A 27,422-nucleotide genomic window follows, 5' to 3' on the forward strand; every position below is an offset into this window, starting at 1 on the left:
CTTTTAAAAGCAAGTATTTAAGGAAAATTTATCTTTTCAGTCAAAAGGAAGACTATCTTTAGGCCTCCTATCAAGGAGGCTGAAGTCACTGACTTTAAGAACATGAGACTTCTTTCAAGTTGCCTCCAAAATACTATTGCTACATTAAAATGAATTATAATTCATTGTATTCTTATAGCATACATTAAGAGAACTGAACCCTCAAACAGGCTAAGACACATTTTGAATAAGCAATTAGTAAAATGAATGTTACCATTTTAAAAGTGTAATAGACAATGATTAATGTTGAGTTGACAAAGTCTTTAAGATAAGGTAATGCAGGTAAAACTGAATCGAGTGGATTCAACATAGAAAAGTTTTTAATGAGGCAAACATCAAGCAAGCATATCGACTTCTTCAAAAAACAAAATCTGAAAGTTTAATTACAAAAACACTTGTACAGAAAACTTGGCATTTCAACAGTTTCAAACACACATACACATTTTTTTCCTAAAGTTTCATTCTGTCAGAATCTGTCTCATTTTCCTCAGCTGCTCTTTGTGTTTTAATAAAAAGAAAGAAATCTGTAACACTGAATAGGCAACAACTCATTTCTTGAGAAGAACATATTAGTGCAATAATATCTACAAGTTTACTGGGAAATGTGAATTAGGTATTGTGTTAGCCTCTGAGCTCACTTAGTACCTTCCTGGCTGGGCACAGAGGAGAGAGCAGGCAAGGCAGACCTGCTTCACGGAACCTTCTTGTTTTGTGGCAGTTGAATTCAAGCCACCAGTGAGTCAGGTGTAGCTGCTGGGAAGGCCAGCATGTCAGAAGCAGGTTGCTATTTTGTGAAATGCTTTCAAACTGCCAGCTCTCTTGAGATCTCATGCATTCCCGAATATGGCTGTCTCTCAAGTCAGTGTCAGGTATCTATCCAGACTAAGGAGAAGGATGAGCTCTGGACCTATTACAGCCTTTCCTGGTACACAGCACTGCTAATAATGCTGTGCAAAACTAACACAAAGGCGAGACAGAGAGAAATATGAGGAGGAAGAAAGGAGACAAAGTATTTGGCAGAAGGCAGACACAAACTCCAGAACTGGCTTGGCTGTCCTTCTGCCACAGACAATGCATTCCAGCTTGGACTGAGCAGGCAGGGTGTCTGAGAGAAGAGCCAGGAATGGCTAGTGAGAGCAGGAAAACACAGAAGAGCAGGTGAGTTGGCAAGTTTACAGAGATAATGATGGGCTCCTATTCTAAAAGACAGCCAAGGTGGTACATGTATGGGCTTCATTACATGAAAATTTGATGTGTGTTCACGTAAGAACTTTTAACAAGGTTGTTTTTTTTGCTGTTGTTTTGTTTCCTTTGGGTTAAGAAAGAAATCAGGGGAGGAGATGCTGAGAAGACCGGAGGGTGCAGCAACATGATGGGGGTGTCTGGCTTGCACCCCGGCCAGTGAGCATACTGTGAGGGGGCCACACTTCCACTTGCCCTTGGTGTCATGGTGCCTGGACAGTGGGCTCAGCGTGTCTTGCTTTGGTTCCAAAGATCTCAGCTGCAACTGTTAGCCTTGTGCTCCACAGCATCAACACATAACACAACAAAACCAAACCCTGAGGTGAAAATCAGAAACCTCTCTTCCCTTTTGATGTTTTTTTTTTTTTTAAATCACAAGAGGGGAGAAGGAAGGAAAGCCTGTCCCTTTGACACAGACTCTGCAGTTATGATTAGAGAAGAAGGACGAAGGGTGGAGAATTCCTCTGTGTTCTCTTCTGTCAGCTGGCAGTATTCTGATGACATTTCCGCCATCCGTATCCATGACTTGGTACACCTCAAGCACACAGGGATTTCTTCTGTTTTCGCTTATAAGAAACTTAAGGATCTTTTTCAATACCAAGTGAGAAACTACTTTTCTCGTTCTGTCCTGTTTACCAATGACCTTTCCCTCAGCAAAAATATTCCACAAGTCACTGCCAACAGATGGGAACAGAAGAGCCTTGCTGGGGCCAGGACGCAGGGTACGTGCAGGAGCGATGCTTAGAAAACAGCAGGCAGTACCAAGCAGGGAGGAGAGAGTGCTCTTCTTCAAGGCAGCAATCACAAAGCCTCCACTACAAGGGCTGGCACCCACTGAGCTCTGTGTGGGGTATGAGACACAGCCTCGCTCCACAGGACACTGTCAACAAGAAGCTCCTTTCTTTGGAGTCACAGCAGGACAATGATGGGAGAAGATTGGGCCTGTCCAATGAGAGAAACTCTCCTTCAGAGCCCTGCTGAGCAACAAAGCCCAGAGGTCAGAAAATGGAGACATCTAACTTGGTGGGGTGAAGAAAATATAAAAAAAATTAACCCCCAAAAGCATTAAAAAAAAGAAAAGTGACAGCTAGGTAGGAAAACCACTGATAAAAACCACAGAGCCACTGATAAGAGAGTCCAATCTGAATGAAGCAGAACAATGAGAAGGCTTCCTTTCTGCTGCAGAAGGTGCCTGTCTCAGGGGTGTCTAGTTAGCAGAATATACGCAGACCCACTTGAACGGAAGTAGAGATGACAGGAGACTGAAGACGTGCACACGGTCAAAGCCTCACAAGGACAATTCCATAGGAAGTTCACACACGTGTTCCTTTTGCTGCTCCCTCACATGGCTTCCTGGGGTGAAGGCATGTACCTCATAACTGACGGCTCTTTCACAAGCAGAATAATCTGTACGCCCTCTCTGCCTCCACTCAACTCAAATTTCCATGGATGGCTTCTCATTCTGAACAAGTAAAACCACTTACAGAACATCCTGGAGCTCTAAGACCTGTAGAACTGGGAGAAAAAAACAAACGAAAAAAGATACCAAAAAGGTAAGCACAGATCAGAAAGGTTTCAGACTTTGGGTGAAAATACTGCGATGCTCTATTTTCAAAAGGGTTAAGGTGAGTAGCAGGGTGTATGTAAACCAAGGAGCTCATAAAGCTGCAAGCAGCCAACCTCACTGAGGCATTTTAGACATTTCAATGACAAACGTGGCCCTGTTCCAGTTCAGCCACAATGGGGAGGTTGGAAAATTGCCAGCCAAACACAGAAAACCAAGTATCAGGGACAAATTAGATGATGAAAAATGAGTACTTTGGTCCTGGTCAATCAAACCAACTTTCTTCAAGTATAAATCTAAGGCTCCCTGCATGTGTAGGGAAGTACTGTGTGCATAAGATGAATAAATTCTTACATTGATAAAAATGCAATCACATAAAAAAGTTGTTTTCTTTCCAATCCTCAAACAGGTAACTATTTATCATTTGGTTCAACTGAAATCAAGCAACATATGGCTTTTGATATATACAGTAGTCACCTCTCCATGTGAAATCACCCCCATGGCTTCCTCCCAGCTCCACTTTTTCTAAGTATAAGTTAGACACAAAGAAAGATGACAGCTGGGGTAATTCTTCCATTGTATATCTATAAAAAATAATTATAAAATGGCTGAACAAAATTTTACATTATAATTGGTGGATTGTCATTTTTCCCTAATTAACCCCCATTTATCTTACTGCTTTCATTCTAAGATTTTTTAGTGCTCTCACTCGACACCCATCCCTACCTCCTTGTATCAATGTTCTAGAAACTCAATTGCATTTAGATACGTGTGTTCTAGTTCTAGAATCTGCACTTGCCTACTTAGATATTTTTAGGCAAGACATCTCACCTCTCTGGGACTCAGTGTCTTCGTATGTGCAATGATGGGATTTCTAAAGGCCCCTTCCAGCTCTAACATGCTCCTCTAAAACCACAGACCATTCGCTTCCTTTCACTCACTGGCTCCTGACAAAGGAAGAAAACTTTGCCAAGCCCATGTCAGAGTAATTAATTGTACCATGAATGCTGGGGACATCAGGTCTAGTTGTCTGTACATATTTGTATAATGAGGCCAGGCTAGAATTAATCACAGTCTTTATAACTGTTTCATTTGACAGTTTCAGAGGGTGTGGAGAACTAACCATTCTTAGTTATGTTTACATGGCTAGATTGAAAGAATCTGTAAACAAAACCGTTCACATTTTCAGCTACTCTTTAAAGGCAAAATATGTGTAGGTTAAAATCAAGGATAATGACAACGTTCTAGGTTTTCAAAAACACCTCAGAAAGCAGATATGACAGTTTATAGCCTTAAGATGGGTAAAGCTTTAGGAAAGTCTTACTGGCCAAATGCTTAAAATGGAAAACCATTTTTGGCTCAAAACTCATAACAACTGGCCTATACCTATGTGAGGAGACACCATGTTATCAGTTACCGTGTTCTTCTACAGTCCTCCACACTGTTTCTCCCAGCTCTTTCTTTTCAAGCCTACCAGAATGCTAATTGAAAACACTGTGTGAAAATGAGAAGGGTGATGAGCTCCTGAAAATCCCAGGCCTAGATTTACAAGCTGTTCCCTTCATAAACAGCAGCAGTAATGCCATTTCTTTATTCTGTAGGGAGTCCACTCATCTCTTAGAAGTATGGTCCGTTCCATCTGGCTACTCACAAGAAGGACAGTAATCCTTTCCCCCATCAGAGCACAACTAATGCTAAAGTATGATGAATCACCCTGTATAGTTACTACTGGAGGCCATGGCCAAGAAGCATAGGGACGACTGCCTTTGTCTCTGAAGGCAGACACGACCTCGTTAGATAAAGAATTATAGGTTTTATTCATTCTTGCACATGTTGCTCAAGGTCCAGACCATGTTAGAATATGAACACGTATATGAGTATGCTCATTTACCTGCATAAATCCACGACCAGCCTTGCTAAGGAGTGTATCCTGCCATCCACTTTTGTTTTAGTATCCATATATGGCCATTCACTGTATGGTTCAACCCTAAGATTTCCACATAGTTCATATGTCTGCAGGGATGGAACAATTTAATTGACAGACCAAAGGGCTGTCAACTGTGGAATGACAGACTAAAGGGTACTCTATCTTTAGGAATCTGAGTGAAAAAATACCAGCTCCATTTAAGAAATGATACTGATGACTGACCATTAGTACCAAAAAGTTCATAAAGGCAGACCCCCTTTGGAAATGTACTTTTTCTCTTCTAAAAGGATGTAACACATATTACAAGTCATTTGTTGAATGTATTTTTAAAAAGTTTATTTTCTCGTTTCTCTCCTTTCACTTATTGAGAGTTTATATATTTTTTTAATATATTCAATCAAGGCATTAACTGTTTCACTGTAAGTTTAGTCCACATTAACATTTAACACACAACTGTTACTCTGATATTGAGTGGTGAATGAAAAGCTTACTTACATAGGCTTGTACACATACAATGTTTCAACTGACTATTGTGTATTATCCTTAAATTTACAGGGAAAAGGAAGCTTAACAATTAAGTGATACTTATTTTGTCCAATGTGGTGTTTGGGGGTTATTTCCTTTAAATTTCTCACTTAACTTTCAAAACCCCTTGGGAAGCTAATACCTAAAAATACAACTTAATAAGTGACAAAGCTAGAATTGAGATCCAACCACAAAAATCATGCTCTTTCTATTAAGCCACATGGAGGCATGCATGAGGAAAAACTATCTTGATTCAGTTTTCCAACACTATTTACTACATTTAGCAACCATGCAACAGGAATCTTAAGCCTCCAACTCACTTATTCAATGTCATTCCACGATTTTAGTAGTATTGATAAAGTTTAATGCCATCTTAGTTTTGATGATGTGCTGGCATGTACAAATCAAGTCAAGGAGCACTCACCATTCCCTAACGATCAAGCCTGTTCACAACTTCTCGAACTGTAGCTATGAAGTTTTCATTGTCTTGGGGATTAGCTAAAATAATACTGTGCAGTCTGTTCATATAGGAGTCGATAGTGTCCACTGTAGGTGTCTCTCCACTTCCTGAAGTGAGATAAGAGAAAGTAAGAAAAGCTTCTCCATTCAGTTCACCAGTAACACAGATCAGTGATTCCACAGCAAAAGAAATGACTCTAATGGGGTCTGCTCCACAGAGAAGATTTTAATTTCAGAGAAGAGACTTTTAGATCTCAAAGAAATGAAATTAATCCACATACTCTAAATAAACAGATGGACTATTACTGCTGCACAGCATATAGGAGTAGTTGCAAAAAACAGGTTAAAGACTCGCTTAGATCTGCTGTGACTTTTTTCAACATGAAAACACATATAAGAAATACTAGTCTTTCTTTTCCTTCCCATTAAGACAATATCACAAAGCCAGAACGTTTATATCAGAAAAGTGCTCTGGGGGAACAGGTGACGTGGGAGAGGGGATCAAGAAATAAAAATGTCCAGTTATGAAAAAAAAAAAAGAAACAAAAAAAAAGAAAAAAAAATGTCCAGTTATGAAATAAATTACGTCATGGGGGTGGAGTGTGCAGTATGGTGACTGTAGTCAACAGTATTGTACTACATATTTGAAAGCTGCCAAGAAAGTATATCTTAAAAGTTCTCATCACAAGAAGAAAAATTTGTTTGTAATTTTGTATAGTGGTACAAGCTTCCCAGGTAGCACTAGCGGTAAAGAACCCACCTACCGATGCAGGAGAGGTAAGAGTTCAATCCCTGGGTTGTGAAGATCCCCTGGAGGAGAGCACAGCAACCCACTCCAGTATTCTTGTCTGAGAAATCCCATGGACAGAGGAGCTTGGAGGGCTATAGCCCATAGGGTTGCAAAGCGTAGGACATGACTGAAGTGACTTGGCGTGCATGCATGCATGGTGGCACACGGTAACTAGACTTGCGGTGATCATTTCACAGTGTATACAGATATAGAATCATTATGTTGTACACTGGAAATTGACACAATGTTATACGTCAATTATAGAACAATTTAAAGAAAAGAAAAGCACTCCACTGAGGATTTGTTACACAGTTTCCACTATTCTGAAAATCAAATTAAGCTTAATAGAAAGTAGATTATGTTAAAATATAATTGAAGAAAAATTTAACTAAGCAGAGAGTCTGAAATTTTGGATGATTTTAACCAATGTGCTGTGCTGTGCTTAGTGGCTCAGTCGTGTCTGACTCTTTGCAACTGCATGGACTAGAGCCGACCAGGTTCCTCTTTCTGTGGGGATTCTCCAGGCAAGAGTACTGGAGTGGGTTGCCATGCCCTCCTCCAGATTTTAACCAATACTGAGATTCCATTACATGACCTACAGAAAACTCTGAGGAAACGACCTCGTTGTTTATTGGCCTTCCCCTTGAAGGGAGACTTCAGCCTCACCACACCAACGCCAACATATGCAGCACCTCCCCAACCCCCACCGCTTTACACGACTCAGGTGGGGATGATGTTACCAGGCAAGGGCATGCTGGCGAAGCTGCTGGTTAGCACCTGCCGCAGGGTCTCCAAGTGCTGCTGTAAGACCGTGTTGCGGCTGCGCTCCTGGATCACGTCCACCTCCAGCTTCTCCACCGCTGTGCGCATGCTCTCCACGTGCTTTTGCAGGGCTGCGTTCCTCTCCTCAAATTCCATGTTGGATTTGCGAAGCTGACGGAGCTCTGCCTCCCGAGCTGAGGACGCAAGCCCCACAAAACACAGGTAACACAGTATCTCTGAGGAGTCCCAGTGACTCTTCTATAAGTTCTGCTTAGCTGTCTCTAATTAGCTACCCCTCCTCCTGTCCCTAGTCTCATTATGGCCTTTCAGAGAGCAATTTCAGCAATAAAATGCCTGGCTCAGAGTTATTTTAATTCTTAAAGCTGGTCATATTCTTACACTTAAGATTGCAAGGAACAGCTGCAATTCCCAGTGTTTGTTTGTTTGGTTTGTTTAAAGCTGTGCTATGAGAAGCCTGAGGGGTTTCACAGGGGGATCCTGGGAGACTGGGCAAGCACAGCTGTGGGTCCAAGCTTTACTGCAGTGGGGTCTGCTTTGGTCTTATTTATTTTATATTTTGGACATTCATGCAAGCTTTCATTTGTACAAAGCGTTCTTGGCTAACAGCCTGAAAGCAACTGAATTAGTGATGTATATTTATTTCCTCTGATTCAGAGACTAAAGCTGCTCTGACAACACTGGCTGAGCTTTCCTCCACTGGTCTCTGAGTAGCTATTTTTAATAGAGAGTGAAATAGAAGCAGTTTTCTTTTTCTAGACCAGTCCCAGGGTCAGGAATATCACTACCATTGCTTTTGAGCAATTAATTTCTCCTGACAACTAAATCCCCTGTCACAGATGTGAGGAACACAAAATGATCCTGTGGAAATCACCTTTGCTGTGGTTCAGGAATTCCTCTGTAAATATAGGGATGTCAAAAACAGACCGTTCCTTTACTTCTGCTTCTTTCTGTGAATCAAGAATAACAAAACAGTTAATTCTTAAACTAGATTAAATAGTAGTGCCTGAAGGCACAATGGTCATGTTTTCCTTAAAGAAATAGTAAGATGAGCAGCAGTCAGTCTAGGTGAGGCTGTGAAGAGAATGTATTCACCTTTTCTTTGGAACCAAACTTTCACAGAGCTCAAGCATGTTAAGTATTCAGATCTCTCAGGTGACAACTGCTGTGCAATGAGAAACCTTAAAACAAACCTACATAAATTTCCCTAATGGAGATGTTGGAAACCATTTCTTAGCTCTGTGCTCTGAATAGTCAACAGTATATAATGAGGTAGGTATCAGTCAGTTCAGTTCAGTCGCTCAGTCATGTCTGACTCTTTGCAACGCCATGGACCGAAGCACGCTAGGCCTCCCTGTCCATCACCAGCTCCCGGAGCTTGCTCAAACTCATGTCCACTGAGTTGGTGATGCCATCCAACCATCTCATCCTCTGTCGTCTCCTTCTCCTCCCACCTTCAATCTTTCCCAGCATCAGGGGCTTTTCAAATGAGTCAGTTCTTTGCATCAGGTGGCCAAAGTATTGGAGCTTCAGCATCAGTCCTTCCAATGAATACTCAGGACTGATTTCCTTTAGGATGGACTGGTTGGATCTCCTTGCTGTCCAAGGCACTCTCAGGAGTCTTCTCCAACACCACAATTCTAGGTCGGTCATAACTTTTCATCTAAGAGGTAGGTATAGAGAAAGAGAATTTCTGGGTGATTTTCCTGTTGCTTCTGTTGGTTATGCATATAAAGTGCTCTCTGAGATAGGATGATGCAATCTAACTTTTCAGGGTGGACAATAAGAATTTTAAGCCGAGATCTGCCAGCCACAAGCAATAATAATGGTATTCCATTAGGACGTCTACTTTTACTTCTCCTTATTTACAAGGGCAGCCTATAACGGAGATCTTTCAGACTTTCTTCGGACACAGGAAAAACAAAACCAAAAAGTCAGTAATAACTAGGCTCTGAATATGAGAATGCCAAGGATTATGTGAGAGAAAGAATAATAAACCTAAAATTAATTCACCAATAAGCCATTAAAGTCTCACAAAACCACTGCAAAACATATTCCACAATGATCCTTGTGAATAAAGTCAATATTTCAAAATGCTTTAGCAGCAATTTCTACAATGAATTTAAAGTTGAAAGCATTAAGAATATAAATTGTAAGTGTCTTGGCATTATTTAAAATCTTGTATAATTTAAGATGGTAAAGAAAACAGTGGGAAATGAGTACTGAAGAAATTGCTAGTGAAATCTGAGGATTTCAAAACTTTTATAACATAAAGAACAGTTTAAAAAGTCTAGAAGTCATTCCTATAAAAACACATTTAGTGCCAGAGATAGAATGTATATTTCCTACTCTAGCCACTACTAGTCTTTTATCTTTGAACACAAATATGATTTGGTGCCCAGCAGAAAGGCTAAGCAGTTAACAGCCTATGAGGGAATTCTGACAGCCAAGCTCCTGTTTTCATATTGGTGCCTGCCTTGTTATGGAGGGTTGGGCTGTGTGAACTGACTGCCAAGGGCAGCTTATTAAGAGAGACATCTAGAATGGAAGTCTGAAAAACTATATATTTACCTGAAGAAACTTTCAGAGCACTTAATTTTTACCTTTTTACCTCTTAAAGAAAGAAAGTGAAGTTTTCCAGAATGATTTAAAAACAGACAACAGAATTATCACTGAAGGCCCCAGTTTCAACAGGCAGAGCTCTGCCTCTATAGCCAGTTCTTGGTGGATTTCAAAGAGAATTAATGTATGGGTAAGAAAGACTGGTTCCAGAAGGGATCTTAGATATATTTCACAGTGGCTTTCTCTCAACTCTGCTGGCTTACCATATGCTTTAACTGTTACTGTTCAAGACATAACAGATATTAAGTCCACAAATGCCTTTAGATAAAGGCTTTTAATTTTATCATCCCATCCTGCTCAGTCTCTTACTTAACTGTACTGGCTTATACGAGATCAATTTACTTAGCTATAGGTCTGAATATCTGCCAGTCAGATGGGTCGGTGGGAATGCCTGGCTCCCATTACCATAGTACCAAGAGCCCTCTCCAAGGCTTAGATTCTGCTCAGACAGGTAATTCTGTTTTCTTCCTTGCCAGAGCAGTCCAGGCCAAGCTAACTACATGAGGGCAGAGGATAGCACCACATAAGTGCATTAACACACTGCCTCTTGGTACAGATTCTTAAGAGTACAAAATAAGAAACACCACAGCAATTAAATGAAACTGTTCAGTCTCTGAAAGGCCAAGAGAGAAATTCTGCTTAACTGAAGAGTCGTCATAAAAACCATCAGCACTCTTCCATTACTGAGTACATTACTCGGCATTGGAGAGGATCCTCTTGGGGGCTCAGATATACTTAAGCTGCTCCAAGGATCACTCAAGGGATTAAAATCATAAGGATTTCATTACCTTGTCATTGAAAGGGTCTAATTTGTTCAGGTTGAGTGTCATTTTGTCATTTTTAATAAATTAAAGGAGAAACAAAATTATTGTTTCTATCTTAGTCCCCACATGAGATTTAGACACTTTCTTGAGAGTAACACTAGCTGACTCCTGGCTTCTGATTTGAGAGGAGCAAGAATACTCTTCACTTTGGTTTTCATTCTATATACTGAGTGGAGGGTAAGAGAACAGAGGCCTTTTGAACTGAAACTATTTTGCTGTGATCTAGGCTCAGGGCCAGAATCTCATGGAGTGATATGCTTCTCTCAAGTGCCCTTTACTTTAAGGAATGCTCTCAATATTGTGCACCAGGCTGAAGTGCCCCACTGCTATGCAGAATGGCATGAATGGCTTTCAGGTCAGCATTTCTTGAGCTCTCACAGGGCTCCCCAGTATCTACCTTGGTAACAATGTCTTAGGAATCTAAGTTCCATTAAGGAATACAATAGGTTTCTTTACTACATATATACAAATCAAATCATTTCTGTCTCAAGTGGCAACAAATTTTGCTGACACCACAGGCAGCCAGGCCCATTTTAACTTGCAACACTGTTTATTTCATATAGTGTGGCGGGCACTGCCAAGAGATCTTAATAAGCCTGGGCTATAGACACCTGGGTTTCAGTCACAATTCTGCCTCTAACCAATTCAGTAACTGATTGTGGGACATTCTCTCCTGTCTTAGGCAAGTTATTTTCCTCACTGGCAAAATGAGGGGGTTAGGTGAGAGGATTTCTGAGGTCTTAGTAATTTTGATGTGAGCTGGAAAACTGTTTTATGGCATTTGCCATTTTATTTCTAATAGGATAAGAAAAAGGAAATAAGCATGTATTTAGAAATGTGATGTTTCAGGCACGTTGCAAGATATTTGCTCTTTTATTAACTTCCTCATAACTCAGCTCAGGCCACTTTACCCAAAGATATATATATATATATATCTGAAATGCCCCCACAAAACCTAAGTCATCTTTAAGGTCTAATTCAGTTGCTCCTTTCCATGGGGCTTCTGTGGCTTTTTTTTTTTTTCACTTGTAGTGCTTTCTTATTTTTCTTAACTCTTATTATACTAAGAGGTTATGTGTGGCTGTGTTTAAAAATTGTCAAACCAGTTTTTTAAATTGCAACTGTTTTGAAATTACCTCGTTTAGTAAGATATTATTCAATGAAAAAAAAAAACTGATAAAGTGAGTGACATTAATTGAGTCAACAACCTTACTAAGAGAGCTTTATCCTGACCTGGGCATACAACAGACAGGTTTATAAAGCCTAGTGTATACATATTGAGAAACTACTGCTGGCTTTCCACCTACTCCCTCCTTTTCTTTGGTTTCACATGTGTCTAATTCTGAAACAGGAAAATCACAAAGAGACTTATTTCTTTTCATATACTGTAGAAATTCCTATCATACTAAAATAACATATTTTATTAAAATGCTTAATTTCTCAAATCAGCAGCAGCAGCTTCTAAGACTAAGTCTACTAAATCTTTTCTGATTGCAACTGTTAACTTTATTAGAGGCAAAAAATGCCACATATGGTTTGGCCAGCAAAATCTATATTGATGAAAGGAGTCAGTCAGTCATTGACGAGACAATGTGAGATCTAAGATTTTACTGTCCATACTCTCTTTTGTAACTATTAAGGATACAGAAGCTATAAAGGATGCTTGATAGGGAAAAAAGAAGTTTAGAAAATTCATGATATTGGTGGGCAATAAGTAATTATACAAGTATCTGGCAGTATAGAAAACTTATAACACAATTCAATTATGATTTAAAACATATAGTGTACATATAGTTTCTCAAGTAAAAAAAATTTCATCCTAACTGGAACACAGAGATGTCATATATAACTACATTTATATAGGATTTATATGAAAAATAAAATGTTCATATTTACCATGCTTCTCACTTTATAATTCATGGATGGTGATAAATCTATTTGACTTGTGAATCTATAAGTTTTCTCCATATTTTGAAGGTAACCAATACCAAATTAGGTATGAGAACTACAACTCCACGATAAATAAGTTATTATTTTGAAGAAATGATCTCCTAGATTTAGTGAAAAACCCAGTGCAAGCAAAAGAGTGCATCAGAAAATTCTTTTTGTGTAAGTTTCCACTGTTATTTCAACAAATGGGTTTTGTATAAAAACAAATGAGTATTTGTGGAAGAACTCCTCCATACAAGAGCATAATGCTAGATGGTATGTGGAGGGGTACAAGAATGGAAACTAGACCACACATGTCTTCAAAGAGATTATAATCCAAGAGTGTTAATGACAGAAGCACTTGAGTAACTCTGGCACCTTAGCCAGACCAGCTAAGTGCATAAAAGACATATAGAGAACAGTGAGGTTTAAAGGAAGTTGGAGGAAACAGGAAAAGCTTGAAGGAGAAAATGGAACTTGAAATAGGGTTTGATGGATGACTAGAATTCAGAGGCAAAATTGGATGATATGAGAGGGTGATAAAAAAATGAGTGAGGGAAAGAAAATATTCTCATGAAAGGAAGAATATGAGCACAGGCATGAGGCAGGCAAGGATGGGGCACTTAGAGGACAGTCAGTATTTTTTAAGTACATAAGATATATATGGACAGTTTGGGAGTTTGGAATGGACGTGTACATACTGCTATATTTAAAATGGATAACCAACAAGGAACTACTATATGGCACATGGAACTCTGCTCAGTGGGTGGCAGCCTGGAGGGGAGGGGTGTTTGGGGGAGAATGGACACATGTATATGTATGGCTGAGTCTCCTTCGGTGTTCACCTGAAACTATCACAACATTGTTATTCAGCTATGCCCCAATACAAAATAAAAAGCTTTAACAAAAGAGACACATATAGGAGTTAGGTTATTTGGAAAGGGAAATTGGCACTTAATTACAGAAAACCCTCGTTGCTGAGTTTGAATGTGATTTGGTGTAAGCAATGACGAGTCACTGAAGATTTTCATGCACAAAAATACCACACATTTTCGTACAATCATATATTAACCATAGGCTAAATATATATTTAAAGCTCTCTATGCAACACAGCCAACACACAGAGGCCTCAATCCTATATGGGAACACAGATCAAAATCCTATTGCTGGGAGGGAGGTGGGTGGGGGGTCCAGGAAGGGGAACACATGTAAACCCATGGCTGATTCATGTCAATGTATGGCAAAAACTTTTACAATATTGTAAAGTAATTAGCCCCCAACTAAAATAAATAAATTTATAAAAAAAAAAAAAAAAAATCCTATTGCTGAAGTGAACCAAATGGAGGGGAAAAGACCAGTAAACAAATATGTGCCAGGGAAGAAAGGAGGCATAGGAATCAAGATATTGACATTTGTGCTCTGCATATGCTGTAAGTTGAATAGTGCATTTTAACTAAATGCTGGATTTCCTAAATAACAACTTTCTGAGAGTCAGAATATAGTATCTGGTGATGATAAACTATGGTCAAGTTATAGCTTTTAGTTGGTCCCCATTTCTATACATCACTCCAGATTCCAGCCATCTTCAGCATTTAAAGCCAGTAAAATTCTTGGACCACAAGAAAGCACTAGAGTAAGGGGCTTTAGTTCAAGAACAGACTCATGACATAAGTGTCTGCCATATGCTAAGAATCCTTAAGCTAAAGGCAACTAAATCAATCCTAACTGCAGGATAGAAAATACTCTGCCATTCATTAAAAAACAGTCCAATAGCATTTCAAACAGCATCATCATTATATACATATATCACATGTACACACACACACAATGCAGACAGAAAGTTAATTACCTCATGATCATGAGTGGCCTGTCGGGCTGCATCTAAAAATATGAAAGAACAAGAACATTAAGCTGAAAAACAAAACAAAATTAAAAAAAACTTAAGGAAATGACTGTGCCAAAATACAGAAACTGCTGGTATATGTGGGTTCTCAAAACATATCATATTTTCTCTAATAGCTTTATTAATCAGTCAACAAGAGTTAAAGCGAACCCTGTCTTATAGGTTATGCAATTAGATGGAAGAGAAACAGCAGACACAGTCTTCACCTTTAAGGAGAACAGGGTGGGAGAGTGGACAGTAAACACATGCCAAAGGCTGCTTGCACATTACAGTTTAGCAGGCAAGATGCCCAAATGTGGAGAAGACGCAATAGCTAAGGAATGACAGGCTGTTATGAGTGGGGCTTCTTTCTTTGGCAGAGTTCCCTGAAAAACAGGAACTTTAGCAATACTTTAACAGTGTGATGAACAATTTTACAGAAAACAAAAGATCCATGAAGACCAGGATCTTTTGTATCTTGTTTACCTTTGCATCCTTAATGCCTAGGTGAGATCCTGATATGCAATAGGAGGTGTTCAACACATTTTTTTGAATACATGCAAACACGAATCAGTGAATTAAAAAGATTTATCACTGGAAGCTGGGAGAAATGATCACATGAAAGGCTTAGAGGTGTTAGTGAAAGTGTTAGTTGCTCAGTCGTGTCCAACTCTTTACAACCCCATGGACTGTACCTTGCCAGGCTCCTCTGTCCATGGGATTCTCTAGGCAAGAATATTGGAGTGGGTTGCCATTACCTTCTCCAGGGGACTTTCCTAACCCAGGGATCAAACCCGGGTCTTCTGCATTGCAGAGAAATGCCTAAAGTGGAAATAGAAGAAAAAGCACAGGCAACTAAAAGGGCTCTTGGAGTATAAGTCAAACTGTTGCTCCTGGATATGGAAACCCAACTGAAATTTCTAAATGAGAGCTGCTGCTGCTGCTGCTGCTGCTAAGTCACTTCAGTCGTGTCCGATTCTGTGCGACACCATAGATGGCAGCCCACCAGGCTCCCCTGTCAATGGGATTCTCCAGGCAAGAACACAAATGAGAGCAGTGTGATTTTAATAAATGTTGAAAATGATGCTTTAAGTGAATGTAGTATAATAGAGAAATGATAGAAACATATCTTTTATCTTTATTGCTCTAACAGTAGGCTTTATGACACTCCATCATGCAAAACAAACTACAAATATATTTGATTCTGGTTCTGATACCTTGCCTATGAGATTTGCCTTTCTGACGGTCCTGGGTTTTCCTGCTGAAAACCTTGTAGGCCTCAGTCTTCTGATACTGCTCCAGTTCCTTCATGTAACGCTCCTTATCTCTGTCTGCCTCATCAAGGTAGCGCTAGGAAAGACATGTGGAATTATTTTCAAGAAATAGATCTTACTGAGGTACAATACCAAAGAACTCTTTGAAGAAAACAAAAGATAATTAGAACATGGAAAGAAAAGTAAAAGTGGGATAAGCTTTGAGCAAAAAAAAAAAAGTCATGTGAAAAAACTATCTCTCAATTATAAAAGAAAAAGGCGATTTTGACTTTTGAGACTATTGCCTTTTTTAACTTACTGAAGACAAGTTCTATTGAGGTCATTGTCATAAAAAATTCACGAGAAGATTATGGTTCTTCCTCTAATCCTATAGATAGAAGTACACATGGCCACTAGAGTCCTCAACACACCACATAGGTACACTTAAATCTTCCCAGGGGAGAGGATGGAATATTACCCTGTTTCTTTATCCCCAACCCATTCTGAGGGGATGATCTCATACATCAATTCGCCTTTTAAGAGCCAGGAGAGAGGAGACACAAAGAACATAAAAAAGAATGACCTCATCCTATGGACCTAAAATGGACTACTATGAGAGAGCCTGTATCTACATGTCTTGTGCTATTAATTATTTAAACAAAGCTCATTGATCTACTAGGATAATTTTGTTTAATGCCTTGTACTTTTTATTCATCAATTAGGTTTAAGAAATAGAGTATGAAAATACTGCTTCTAAATGAATACAAACTAGAGTCAGAAATTATGTTAAAAGCCTTGTCCCACACAAAAGCCAGATATAGAGGACACCCTAGCCAAATCTGGGACAATTTAAGTATCAAATTTACTTAGTAATAATTTATAAACCATTGGGAAAAGAGAGATTCATATGCCTATACCATAGTAAATAAATAATAAACAAATACGTAAATGGAGAGAGGAAGAGTGCTCTTGCTTAGAATGCCAAGGGTCAACCAGCACATGTGAAGTGAGTGCTAGAGTTGGAAAATCATCATTTTGCAATCATCATGGTAAAGATTAGATCAAGGAGAAGTTATTAATGATTGCTAAATCTAGGGAAAATTCTGAAATGGAACAGACTATTTGCATGTTCTTAAAATGTCTCTGCACAGACTGCTTCTTAATTATAAGGGAGAGTGAAAAACTTTACTAAGTGAGCAAAATTAACATTACCAATGAGAAATAAATGACATTGTGTGCCTGCATATGTGATACCGTGAGAAGGGCCAACACCATCTATGCAGTTTTCTGACCAAGAATGCATGACCTCAATCTAATCATGAGGAAACAGCAGACAAATATAAAATGAGGAATGTTCTGTTAAGAGTAAACAAAAAGGAGGGGGAGGAAGAGAGAGAGATGGTCTTCTTAAAAAAAAATCAATGTCATAAAAGACAAAGAAAGGTTGTGGAAATATCCTGGTTTAAAGGAATCTAGAGATTTGACTGCTAAACACAGAACCTGAACCATAGGCTGGAATCTGAACTGTAGGGGGAAATGTTACAGAGGAGTGATGTTAGGTCAACCGACAGAACTGGAATATAGATGGTAAGTTAGATAGAAGTATTGTGTTCATATAAAATTATGAGGTTGCTAACTGTGGTTACGTGAGAGACTGTGTCTAAGGAAATTCACACTGAAATATTTACGGGTAAGGGGCTAGGATGTATGTAACTTACATTAAAAAAATTCAGAAAAAAATTGTGTGTGTTTGTGTGTGTGAGTGAGTGTGAGAGACAGAGAGAAAGAAAGAGCACATGCCCAATCTTGCCCAGGAGAGTATGTTGTGTTAATAATACATGAATCTGAGTAAGGGTATTTGGGCATTCTTTGCTTGTACTATTTTATGCCTGTAACTTTTTGTACATTTGAAAAAAATATTTTCAAATAAAAATTTAAGAACAAATACTCGCCCTAACTAGTTATCACTGTATTATCTGAAAAATTTTAAACAATGAGCATGTATTAATTGTGAAATAAAAAAATTAAAAAAGAGAAAAGAGTAATTACTATGTACAGCTCACGATCTCTATCTAGCCCTTTATACATCAGAGCTAAAACAATGGATGATATACACTGTTTTCTATTAGCTTGCTACCACAAACACAGAGCTTCAAGTTGCAACTCAATCTGATCTCTTTGAAATTTTTTTGAATTCAGTTAATTCCCAAGAGTGTTTTTAAATTTGGTTTAATTTGTTTGGAATCCTTTTTAAGGAGTGTAGGACATAAAAAGAATTATAGATATACTTCAGATGCTGAGAATGCTGGGAACTTTTAACCCCAAACCACTCCAACATCATTACCATCACACTACTTTTGTGGCATTTCAGTGAGTTTGTGGCTATCTTGTCCTTAATTCCTCTCAAATCTCTTTAACAGATGGATTTGTTTCCGTTTGGCAATAGGGTTAATTTCTGTCTTGGAGGGGAGAGAATTCAAATAGTTCTTGCTTTATATTCCATAGTAGGTTAAATTTACCAGAACTCCAATTAAAAAAATTTGTTAAAGCAGTTAAATCTTTTTCTTAAAGAAAATTCTTATGTGAACAGAATTTTATCAAAATTCTCATTTAACTCATAACTTTTCATTTAACTCAGCAGGATAAATAATGTTGACAGATTTCTTAATATTGAACTACTTTTTACAGAAGTTTTATATGAACTCGGTGTATAAAGCAAATAAAAGTGGAGCTGCTTTGGTTGAGGTTGCTCACATGCCTGCAGCAGACCCTGAAAGAGTATAAAAACCACTATGCTAAAGAAAAGAACTAGGAAGGACCCTGCTATTCTGGTCTCCTAGGTATCTCCTAGGTATCAGTGAAGAATCAAGAGTCCATTCTCTTTGCTTTTCTGACAAAAATTACTTTTGAGACAGAATCAAAACCAAGCAAAGGATCAGGAATAGGAACAATTACCTGTTTTTCCTCCGGAGGAAGTTTACTCCATTCATTGCCTAACATCCTCGTAATTTCTGGAAATGGGACTTCTGGTCTCTTTGCTCGAAGCTGTTCTCGACGCTCGTTCATGAACCGAACATATCCTGTAAGAGGGGATTTGGGTGCATTGCTGTCTCGAAGAGGTTTCTTTCTCTTTCTTCCTTTGGACCAACCTCCCCGTTTACTTCTTTGCTGCAAAACAAGTCAAAATAAAAAAACCCTAAACCAAATTAAAACAACAAAAATTTTCCCAATAACCCAACAATGAACACTGACAAAACAGGATTAAGAAGTGCATTTTCCCACCATTAAGGCCCTGCATAGTCAAAGCTCTCCAAATCTGTTATAGGAACAAAAGGCTTCAATGCAGTCTGCAGGAAAGGACTCCAGATGGTTCACCTGCAGACCTTTTTATGTACCACGCTACACACTGTTTCACTAAGGGGCCATTTTAGCGCTAATCCCAACAGATAAGAATAAGGAGTACTGGGGCTTTCCTGGTGACCCAGTAGTTAAGAATTCGCCTTGCAACACAGGGGACACCGGTTTGATCTCTGGTCTGGGAAGATCAGCCCATATGCCACAGCTACTGAGCCTGTGTTCTGGAACCTGTGAGCTGCAACTACTGAGACCATGTGCTGCAACTACTGAAGCCTGTGTACCCCGAGCCTGTGCTTGCAACAAGAGAAGCCACTGCAAAGAAAAGCCCATGAGTTGCAACTAGAGAGTAGCCCCTGCTCTCTGCCAACTAGAGAAAAGCCTGAGCATAGCAGTGAAGACCCAGCACAGCCAAAAAAACCCCCAAAAAGTGAATATTAAAAAACAAAACAAAAGGGTAAGGTACCCTTACCACAATCACATAAATAAGCTCTGGCCTTCATACGCACTTAACAAAGCCTGACTCCTGCCAGGGGAATATCTAGATGAGAAAGGCAGAACATACACAGCACTGTGCCAGGGCAGCCGACAATGCTACAGTAGATCAGAACAAGATGCTGTCACATGCACTTGTGACAACAAAAGAAGAGACAAGCTGTAGCACTGGGATTAAAATCATTATGAGGGTCTTTCTCACTGATATCATTCAAAGATCAGTTTATTTCCCACAGCAGGTAGCACTATAGAATTTAAAATTAATATATAAGACTTAGAAAAATTTAGCAACTATAATATATCCAGAATGAAGACTAGTTCTTTGGCTTGATTTATTTCTTAAGATGTTTATTTTATAAATCAGAGGTTTTTATCTGTTATTATATCAAAAGATGAAATCACCACTCCCCCCCGCAAAGTTTAAAGGACTGAAGTACCACTGATGTTTACCACAGCTTTTTTCTTTGTCCTTTTAAACAAGATACAAGGTACTTTTGCTTCATAATTTTACAAATACATATAACCTATCAGTTAATAAAGGTTTATGGATACAAGCATTTTTATTTCAGAGGAGAAAAAGATAATCAAAATGAGATGAAAATATCTAAATATCAATTACCATACTGTATTACTTCAAATATATATACAATGGTACAATAATTCAGCACTGGGCAAATGGTATATTTGGTAATAGTTTTTTGTTGCTGTTGTTGTTTTTATTTTGTAACCCTAGTAACGTTTAACATTAAAGCTACTAAGGATTTAAGATGTTTAAGAAGCTTTAAGCGTTCATCATGAGGCTTCTCAGGTGGCACAGTGGTAAAGAATCTGCCTGCCAACCTGTAGGAGATACAAGAGACCCGGGTTTGATCCATGGGTCAGGAAAATTCCCTGGGGTAGGAAATGGTGACCCACTCCAGTATTCTTGCTTGAAAAATCTCATGGACAGAGGAGTCTGGGGAGCTGCAGTCCCTGGGGTTGCAAAGAGTTGGACATGACTGAGTGATTGAATACACAACACACACAAGCATTCATCATAATCTTTAAGAATGCCAACATAAAAAGAATCAGCTTTTTCAAAATGAGAATAAAGACAAAAATCAATGGTGGTACTCTTCTATGGCTTAAAAAAAAGTACCTTAAAACACAGACAATGTAATCAGTCATTTGTGAGGAACACTGGAAGTCCAACAAGGGCATGACCACCCTTGTGTGAAATAGAAAAAGATGCCTTCTATGGGAGAGAGAATGACCTGGCAAGTTGTGTGGACCCTTTGGGCACATATGCTGCAGGTGAGCAGTACATGGTCTTGAGTAAGGGCATGTAGACTCCTCATTAATTACTTATTTAATTTAATCATTCAACTCATTCAGTAAGCATTTGAGCATCTAATCTGATGCAGGTATAAATTTTCTTGGCAGAAAGAAAAGTCTGCTACTAAAGAAGAGTCTGCTACTGCTACTGCTAAGTCACCTCAGTTGTGTCTGACTCTGTGCGACCCCATAGAGGGCAGCCCACCAGGCTCCGCTGTCCCTGGGATTCTCCAGGCAAGAACACTGGAGTGGGTTGCCATTTCCTTCTCCAATGCATGAAAGTGAAAAGTGAAAGTGAAGTCGCTCAGTCGTGTCCGACTCTTAGCGACCCCATGGACTGCAGCCTACCAGGCTCCTCCGTCCATGGGATTTTCCAGGCAAGAGTACCGGAGTGCGATGCCACTGCCTTCTACTTGTCTCTGTATCATTAAAAACATTTAATATGGTTCTATGTAAAACAAGAAATATAAAACAGAATATTCTGCAGAATGGAAGGCCAGAGGATGAACTCCTCAATCAAATCCCTTGCTGACTGCTTCTTTAGAAGCCTCAGAGACCAGTAACAAGAGGAGATGCTTCAGCTCACCTCATCTTCATGCCTCTGTTCATTGCCTTCTGCTGTATTTGAAGATTCATTCTGAAGCAGCTGACCTTGAGAGAGATCCTCTACAAATTCTGGATTATTGGTAGATGATGTGGTTCCACTACTATATGGAACCTCTGGGTGGGTTAACCTGCAGAATCATCAGTAGAGTGGAGAAGTTTAGTATCAGCAGCATCAAAACCTCCTACTTATCGAGGTTCAAGATACATTTCACTGCCAGCAAAATCACATGCCAGCCCTTGAATTAATTCCCCACCTTATTCTGTATAAATGTAAATAAACCATATCTCCATAGCAATTATAGAGCACTTTTAAAAAGATTTCAATGCTTGATTGGACTAGCTCAGTTCCATGAAGAAATCTCCTACTAAAAACAACTATAATCTTTCCCCCACAAACTACCTCTCTCCTCTGAGCATGCAGCTGACTTTAATGTGCTACTTTTCATGTACCTCCAATGGGATAAAAGGAAAATACTATTAATGGAAAAGAATAGGAATGGGAGTTGTAGAGGCAGTTTGCCCCCCTATCACAAAAGAGAGAGTTCTTTAAGGGCACAAGAAATTTCTCTTACAATACATTCCATAGGCTATTCCTTCTGTAGGATTATAGTGTTTGTTGACAACGAGATCGTCTAAGAACAATATTATCAAGTTCAGAAATTCATCATCTAAGAACAATATTATCAAGTTCAGAAATTCAAGTATAAACATTAATAAATCAGAGACATACACTTTCTGTTCCTACCATTCTGTTCCAGATGAGTCAGCAAACCTCATCTTTCTGAAAAGTGGATACAAGGTACAGATGATGGTTGGATCTCAGATGGAGTTACACCCTAACTAAACATTTAGATAAAGGAATGGAAATAAAGGTAACATCATTTACTAGGGAGTTTGGGGTTTGGGGCAGGTAGTGGGGAAGGTGGAGGAAGATGTATAAGAGAGCAATATTCAGTCATTATTCTGGAAGAATGTGTACTTTATAGGGTTACAGAAAATACTTACAACAATACAAGTAGTGATTCAGAGGTCTATAAAATGTGCCACAAAGGTACAGTAGAGGGAATGAAGACTTTTATATATAGAGAGAGAATGTTAAGAAAGATTTTACAGAGGAGGACTTAAAAGATGAATAGGCATTCATTAGGTAAACAATGGATTGTAAACATGTAAATGTTGACTATAGCCCACCAGGTTCCTCTGTCCATGGAATTCTCCAGGCAAGAATACTGGAATGGGTAGCCATTTCCTTCTCCAGGGGATCTTCCTGACCCAGGGATCTAACCTGGGTCCCTGCATTGCAGGCGAATGCTTTACCATCTGAGTTACCAGAGAAGCCTTAGATAAACAATATTATTACAGGTAGAAAGAACAGGGTATAACAGGAGAAAGGGAAACTTTTCAGGAGGCTACTGCAAAAGGCTAAGTGAGAGACCAGGGCAAGTGGGAGAACAGAGGAGAGAAAGCTAAGGGATAATTAGGAGGCAAAATGATAGAATGAATATAAACAGTGAGGGAAAAAGAAGAATCAAAGGTAATTCTGAGGTTTCTAGATTGGGTGATAATGTACTATTAACCAAGTTAACAACTGGAGAGTGTGTGTGTACACATGTGTGTAAGACACGTTAAGACAGATGAGTTAAGACAGATGAGAAAATGATAAGTTTGAAACATAATTCCTGGCATAATTAAGTGGAGCTGTCCTGTAGACAACTGGACACATGTCCTGAGAGAACAAAAGTGAAGAAAAGGCAGCAGATGTTTCGGGAGGCATCAGTTCATGGAAATAATGGGAAGTGTTAGGTATTTCTCCAAAAAGACGAAGAAATGCCACAATAGAACGCTGTTGCAACAATATTTTAAGATCAAGTGTTACAGGAGCTGAGAAAGACTAAGGAAGGTATGAAGAGATCTAAGAGATAGGAGAGAAAACTGTTACAGAGGCCAAGGTGAGAAGACTTTTGAGAAGGGGTTTTACACAAGCAAAAAGTTGCAGATGTCACATAAGATAGGCTACAAAGTATCAGCTAAATTTGAAGATCTGAAGGAGCTCAACTGTAGTCCCTGTACTTGAAGGGAGTACAGTTTTAGTGGAGTTATGGGAATAAAAACCAGATTACAGTGGGCTGAGAAATGAATGAAAGCAGATGCAGATTGTCCTGGAAAGGGAAGAAATTTTATTTTTCTGATTTTTTCCAGAAAAAATAGAAGATTTAAACTAGGAGGTTTCTACATTTTTGAGGTTCTTTGAAAAACGGTAAATAAGAGAAGTTATTAACTCAATGCTAATCATGTTCTCTGAAAGAGAGTTGCCATCAGAGATTCAGTTTGATCTTGGCAGCTTTGTTTTCCAAATATTTCAATCATTTTGGATATCGTACAATGTCTTTTTCTTTCACTGTCATTCTTCATTTTAACTGTGCCATCAGATTTTAAGTTACTAACTCTTGCACAATCTTATTTTAGTAAAATATGAAAACTAGGTTTGGGAACAAGTTCCCATCCCGTGAGTGCCTTGCCTGAAATGAACAGGAATCACAGGGAGTGGTCAAAAGTGTCAAATGCTTAGATGACAAATTGAATACAGACTGGAAAAAAAAAAAAAGCCTTTTTAGTTCCAATGAATGACCTGTCCAAGCTCTTAGCTAAAGCCAAGAACCCTTCCATCTGTGCTCTGTATCCCACACCCACTGGCCTACTCAAAACCAGGTTTTCAGCAATTCTGCTCTCTCTGGCATCACCAATTCTTTCCTCTTTACTAGATCAGCCTAATCAGCAAACAAATATGGTATTATTAGTCTTATCTGGAAAAAAACCAGAACTTTGATTCCACTTCATTTTTCTCCCTTCCTTTATGCAACTGTTTATACAGAAGCCCCCGACCCAAGGGTGAGATATTCCAAGACCCCCAGTGGATAAGCAGACAGTACTGAGCCCTGTTTTCTGTTCATGCCTTCCACCCACAAATTCAATGCCTTTCTTAACTAAGCACTTATCACGCACTGTGGCCACAACTCTTGCAGTTTGATACTTGATAGCAAAAATGGCACAAATTTCTTTTTCCTTCTTCACAATTTCACAGAAGATTCATTCTTAACACAGATCTCAATAACCTCAGCATATTATTATTGTTTTTTTTCTTTCCTTATTAAGTCAAGAACTCTCACCTTTTCACTTAGAGAAAGCACATTATGGCTTCTCTTTGGCATATCTGAATTGACAGCACCACTACTTTTGCTCTTTGGAGCCATTATTAAGTAAAATAAATGTTACTTGAACACAAGCACTGAGATACTGTGACAGTCAATCTGATAACAGAGGCAACCACCAAGTGACTAACAGGTGTGATACACCGGACAAAGTGATGATTCACATCCCAGGAATGACACAGGTAGGACAGTGTGAGATTTTATCATACTATTCAGAATAGTGGGCACTTTAAAACTTATGAACTGTTTATTTCTAAAATTTTCCATTTAGTATTTTCCAACTGTGGCTGATCGTGGTAGGTAACAGAACCCATGGAAAGTGAAACCACAGATGAGGGGCACTTACTGACTTTAGTTGTTTGTATTGGTAAGAACTGTTTATAGTTATTGACTTTGTCTCCCTTCATTCTATCTTAAACCCAACCCAAAGGAGATAAGTGTTTACAACTCTTGTCAAGATCACCAATGACCTCCATGCTAAATCCAATGTCATTTCTCAGACCTCATCTTACCTGATCTTCCAGAAGTATTCGACACAGTTCATCTCTTCCTTTCCCTTGAAGTACGTTTTTTACCTGCTCCCCAGGACCCTGCACATCCCTGGTTTTTCTGATACCTTTTTAGGTACCCCCTTGAGTCTTCTTTGCTGACTCTTCCTCTTCTCCCTGACTTACAAATGCTGAATATCCCCAAGTTCAAGTGTCAGGTCTCTTCTCTTTTCTCCCTACACAGTGCTCACTTGTCTGATGATCTCAACCAGTTTCACGGCCTTAAGCATCAGCTGTAATATGCTGGTCACCTCCCAAGTTTCCTTTTTCAGTCTAGATAGTCTGTAACTTTAGAGCTCTGTGTCAAGCTGCCTATCTGACATCTCTGCTTGGATATCTAAGAAGAAGCACCTCAATTTTAAAATCTCCAAAACTGATCTCCTAACATCCCCTCCTCCACTTGCTCAGTGTGTGCCATCTAATGTAATGGCAATTCCATCCCTTCAGGTTACTTAAGCCAAAATTTTGGAGCTTGTCTTTTGTCTTGCTTTTTTCTCGTTTCTCACATCTCATCTGGTCTTTCAGGCAAATCCTGTTTGGCTATCTTCAAAATATATCTAGAATTCTATACTTTTCACCACTCCCCAATCCTATAATCCTTGAAACCCACTCTAATGAGGTTTTTTCCCCTACTACTCTGCCAAAAATACTGTTGTCACTAGTGAAGTCCTTTGAGTCATCTCTTGAGTTATTTTAGAACCCAAACTGGCCTCCTGCTTCAGTCCCTGCTCCCTCCACTCTTTTCTCTATGTATCAGCCACAGGAATACTATTTAAAAATGTCAGATCACACCTTTTTGTGCAAAACCTCCTCACACTTTTGCACCTCACTCAGAGGGACAGTTAATGTGATTACTCTGACCCATAGGGTCCTACAGGATCTAGTCCCTTGCTATTCAAAGTACCGGCCTCACACCAGTGGTCCTAGTATCATCTGGGAACTTAATAGGATATAGAATCTCTGGTCTCAATTCAGACTTTCTGACTCAGCATTTGCATTTTAATAAGATGTCTAGGCAATTCGTAAGTGCATTAAAATTTGAGAAACACACCGATGAAACCTATTACCCTTCCCCCTGGTATACTCTGCTCCAGTCACACTGGCCTCTCAGCTATTTCTGAAAGGAAGAAACACTTCTACCTCAAGGCTTTCCCACTCACTACTTCCCTCTGCCTAGAATAATCTTTGCCCATAATGCAGGTAGTTACTTTACTTTCTTCAGGTGTTTATTCGAGTCATTTGTAAAGCCTTTCTGGGCCATCTTATCTAAAATGGCACCCCAAGCCCTTCCTCTTCCCCTTCCCGACTTTATTTTTTAATCCATAGTTCTTATCAATGTATTATGCAGCTTACTTCTTTATCCTTTCTATTGTCTGACTTCCCCAGTAGAACAGGGGTTAGAATTTTTGTATGTTTTGGTTATTCTGCTTAATATTTAGCACCTAGAATGGTGCCTGGCACACACAGCAGACACTCAGAACATTTTTACTGTACAAACTGGATTCAGAAAGTAGGCAGCTTTTAGCAAAGTCTTGGAGAACAGTTTCATCTGAATAAAGTCAGATGGCAGATATTAATGAGTAAAGAATGTCAGGGAAGGAAACAGAATTATAAAGAGTAGTCTATTTTTAAAGAGCTCTAAAGGATATTAAAATAATTCATCTTAGGGATTAGCTAGCACTTCAATCTATTAGTGAATACATTTCTTCCTTGGCAAATAATGTCTAAATAGAAAAGATAAACATTTAAGTGGAACAGAGATCGTCAATGGAAGAGGGACTATTGCTATTAGCCCTTTTCTGTATTTCTTCATATATGTGCCCAAAAATACCAAAGAAAGGAGTTGGGGTATTGGGGGTGGTGTGTTCTGGGAGGAAGAGAAGAGAGCTAGAGTTCCTAGGCATTCTGAATAAAGAACCATAACTAAAAATCTGATCTTAAAAAAATCTGATGTTTGGGGGAAAAATTATTCTAATATTTGTGGCAATTCAGACAGAAAATGAATTTGCTTTTCGCAGCTGGCCATGTGGCAGGTATTTCCTTAATGGTGATCATGTAGC

General features: G+C 39.0%; 1 protein-coding gene across 4 annotated transcripts in view; it reads right to left on the minus strand.

Moving 5' to 3' along the window:
* Window positions 1–341: 341 nt before the first annotated feature.
* The window catches only part of HMG20A (high mobility group 20A), a 65,097-nt gene continuing 38,016 nt past the window's right edge, over window positions 342–27,422 (minus strand). For 3 of the 4 annotated variants that reach the window (XM_081549540.1, XM_081549539.1, XM_081549541.1), the window contains exons 3-10: window positions 21,586–21,733; window positions 18,792–19,004; window positions 15,801–15,933; window positions 14,551–14,582; window positions 8,201–8,276; window positions 7,287–7,502; window positions 5,722–5,864; window positions 342–2,796 (exon numbers count right to left, since the gene is read on the minus strand). In XM_081549540.1, the coding sequence (XP_081405666.1) occupies window positions 5,728–5,864; window positions 7,287–7,502; window positions 8,201–8,276; window positions 14,551–14,582; window positions 15,801–15,933; window positions 18,792–19,004; window positions 21,586–21,733 (955 nt within the window). In that variant the 3' untranslated portion in view covers window positions 342–2,796; window positions 5,722–5,727. Of the gene's footprint in view, window positions 2,797–5,721; window positions 5,895–7,263; window positions 7,503–8,200; window positions 8,277–14,550; window positions 14,583–15,800; window positions 15,934–18,791; window positions 19,005–21,585; window positions 21,734–27,422 lie in introns of all 4 variants that reach the window. The other variant, XR_014071124.1, reaches the window with a different exon arrangement.

The sequence above is a fragment of the Giraffa tippelskirchi genome, chromosome 12 (assembly GCF_054371585.1).
Source record: "Giraffa tippelskirchi isolate mGirTip1 chromosome 12, T2T-mGirTip1v1.2.pri, whole genome shotgun sequence".
Classification (NCBI taxonomy): Eukaryota; Metazoa; Chordata; class Mammalia; order Artiodactyla; family Giraffidae; genus Giraffa; species Giraffa tippelskirchi.